This window comes from Mandrillus leucophaeus, unplaced genomic scaffold (assembly GCF_000951045.1).
Source record: "Mandrillus leucophaeus isolate KB7577 unplaced genomic scaffold, Mleu.le_1.0 Scaffold381, whole genome shotgun sequence".
Taxonomy (NCBI): domain Eukaryota; kingdom Metazoa; phylum Chordata; class Mammalia; order Primates; family Cercopithecidae; genus Mandrillus; species Mandrillus leucophaeus.
In genome coordinates this window covers 1,457,774-1,460,171 of record NW_012104043.1, presented here as the reverse complement: position 1 = coordinate 1,460,171, position 2,398 = coordinate 1,457,774, and the positions used below count along the sequence as shown (strand labels likewise).

General features: G+C 39.6%; 1 protein-coding gene across 2 annotated transcripts in view; it reads left to right on the top strand.

The window, feature by feature from the left end:
- NUDT9 (nudix (nucleoside diphosphate linked moiety X)-type motif 9) overlaps nt 1-2,398 on the top strand; it is a 47,756-nt gene that overhangs the window by 24,120 nt on the left and 21,238 nt on the right. For both annotated transcript variants that reach the window (XM_011990747.1, XM_011990746.1), the window contains exon 2: nt 193-432. In XM_011990747.1, the coding sequence (XP_011846137.1) occupies nt 193-432 (240 nt within the window). The remainder of the gene's footprint in view (nt 1-192; nt 433-2,398) is intronic.

Sequence of the window (2,398 nt, the reverse complement as noted above, 5' to 3'; positions counted from 1 at the left end):
ATTTTGTCTTTTTAGAAGAGATGGCATTTCACCATGTTGGTCAGGCTGGTCTTGAACTCCTAACCTCAGGTGATCCACCTCGGCCTCCCAAAGTACTGGGATTACAGGCATAAGCCGCCACGCCCGGCCTAGGTTCTTTAATTAATGTATTTTTGGTATTTATGTAAAATGTTTTTTCTTTTTCTCCCCCAGAAACTCGTTTTCATCTTGTTGGTTTCATCTTAATACCAACGTCATGTCTGGTTCTAATGGTTCCAAAGAGAATTCCCACAATAAGGCTCGGACGTCTCCTTACCCAGGTTCAAAAGTTGAACGAAGCCAGGTTCCTAATGAGAAAGTGGGCTGGCTTGTTGAGTGGCAGGACTATAACCCTGTGGAATACACTGCAGTCTCTGTCTTGGCTGGACCCAGGTGGGCAGATCCTCAGATCAGGTGAGCAAATAAGACAGCATTAGCTGGGAGTAAGACTTTTAGAGAAGTTAATGGTTTTATTTGCAAAGTATCTTTTTGACACCTGAAAATAATTTCAATCTATGCTTAGCTGTGTTATAACTTAGTTTCCACATTTGCTTGAATTCTTGCCAAAGATAAACAGTTCATTTTTTTTATTCTTTTGGGGGTTTTAGGAGGATAATTCCAAATAGTTAAATCTGTTTTGATTTGAAATAACAAATAGCATCAGCTATGTGTTATGAAATAACAGCTGGTACTATTATATTTGTTTTGAAATAACAGCTGATGGTACTTGTTTTCATGTGTTCTGTTTGGGTTATCAATAGAATATCTTTTGTGGTTGTTTTCCAATATAACTAGACTTGTGAAAGTATTTTTCAGCAAATTTTCCAGGTTACTAAGAACAGGATGATGATAAACCAGTGTGAAAAAATAGAAGAGGGATGGATAAAGGGGAGAGAGAGGGGAAGAATGAGAGAGAAAGGGCTCTCACTAAATTCATAGAAGTGCCGCATTGATTAACATTTTGTGTTTGTTTCTTTTATTTTTTCCAGCTTTATTGATGTATGATTGACAAATAACTATATATAAAGTGTACAATGTGATATTTTGACATGCATATACATTTTGAAGTGATTACCACAATCAAGCCATTTAAAATAATCTTACATGGCTACCTTTTTTTTGTGTGTAGTGAGAACAGTTGAGATCTACTCTCAGCGAGTTTCAAGTATACAATACTGTATTATTACTATTTTTGAGACTGGTGCTCTCTCTATTTTTGAGACTGTACTTCACCCAGGCTGGAGTACAGTGATGTGATCATAGCTTGCTCTAACCTTCAACTCCAGGGCTCAGGTGATTCTCCTGTCTTAGCCACCTGAGTAGCTAGGACTTTGGGCATATTCCACCATACTTGGCTAATTTTATTTTACTTTTTTTTTAAGTAGAGATGGGGTCTCACTGTTTTGTCCAGGCTGGACAAGAACAGTATTATTAACTGTAGTCACCACACTGTAAATTAGATCTCTAGAACTTACTCATTTTGCATAACTGAAACTTTATACCCTTTGACCAATATCTCCCCATTTTTCCCACCCCTTTATGTTCCTTTTCTAACCCAGGGTGGAGTGCAGTGGTGTGATCATAGCTCACTGCAGCCTTGATCTCCTGGGCTCAAGTGATCCTCCCACTTCAGCCTCCAGAGCAGCTGGGACTACAGGTGTGTGCCACCATGCCTGGCTAACTTTTAAATTTTTAGCAGAGATGAGTTCTCACAGTATTATTGTCCAGTCTGGTCTCGAACTCCTGAGCTCAAGTGATCCTTCTGCCTTGGCTTGCCAAAGTGCTGGTGTCACAGGCGTGAGCCAGCATGCCTGGTGATTTTTTTAAAGGGGTGACTCTCTAGAGTCCCAAAGGCATTGCAACTCTGGTTTTATAATTTCATGGTTTTTATCATTTAATTCTTTTTATTTGCATGTTAGATGGCAGATTGGTTAGAAGTCTTAAGAAAATGTATGGATCGTTGAAGTTGGAAATTATTCCCCAACCCACGGATATTTCTTTGCTCACTCACTGGCTTTAAAGCAAGAAAAAAGTGAAATCTGTGTCAGAACTGCCCATGAACTATCCAGTGCTACGTAACTCTTTATTCACTGTCAGTGCAATTATGGCAGGGATTTTATAGTGGTGAGGAGAGTAGTTTAGTTATGTCTGTTTACAAAATTTTTTGTTGGGCCGGGCACAGTGGCTTGCGCCTGTGATCCCAGCACTTTGGGAGGCCGAGGTGGGCGGATCCCTTGAGGTCAGGAGTTTGAGACCAGCTTGGCCAACATGATGAAACCCTCAGCCTGCTGAGTAGCTGGGACTACAGGAACGTGCCACCACACCCGGTTAATTTTTTATATTTTAAAAATATAAAATGTATATTTTATTTATATATATA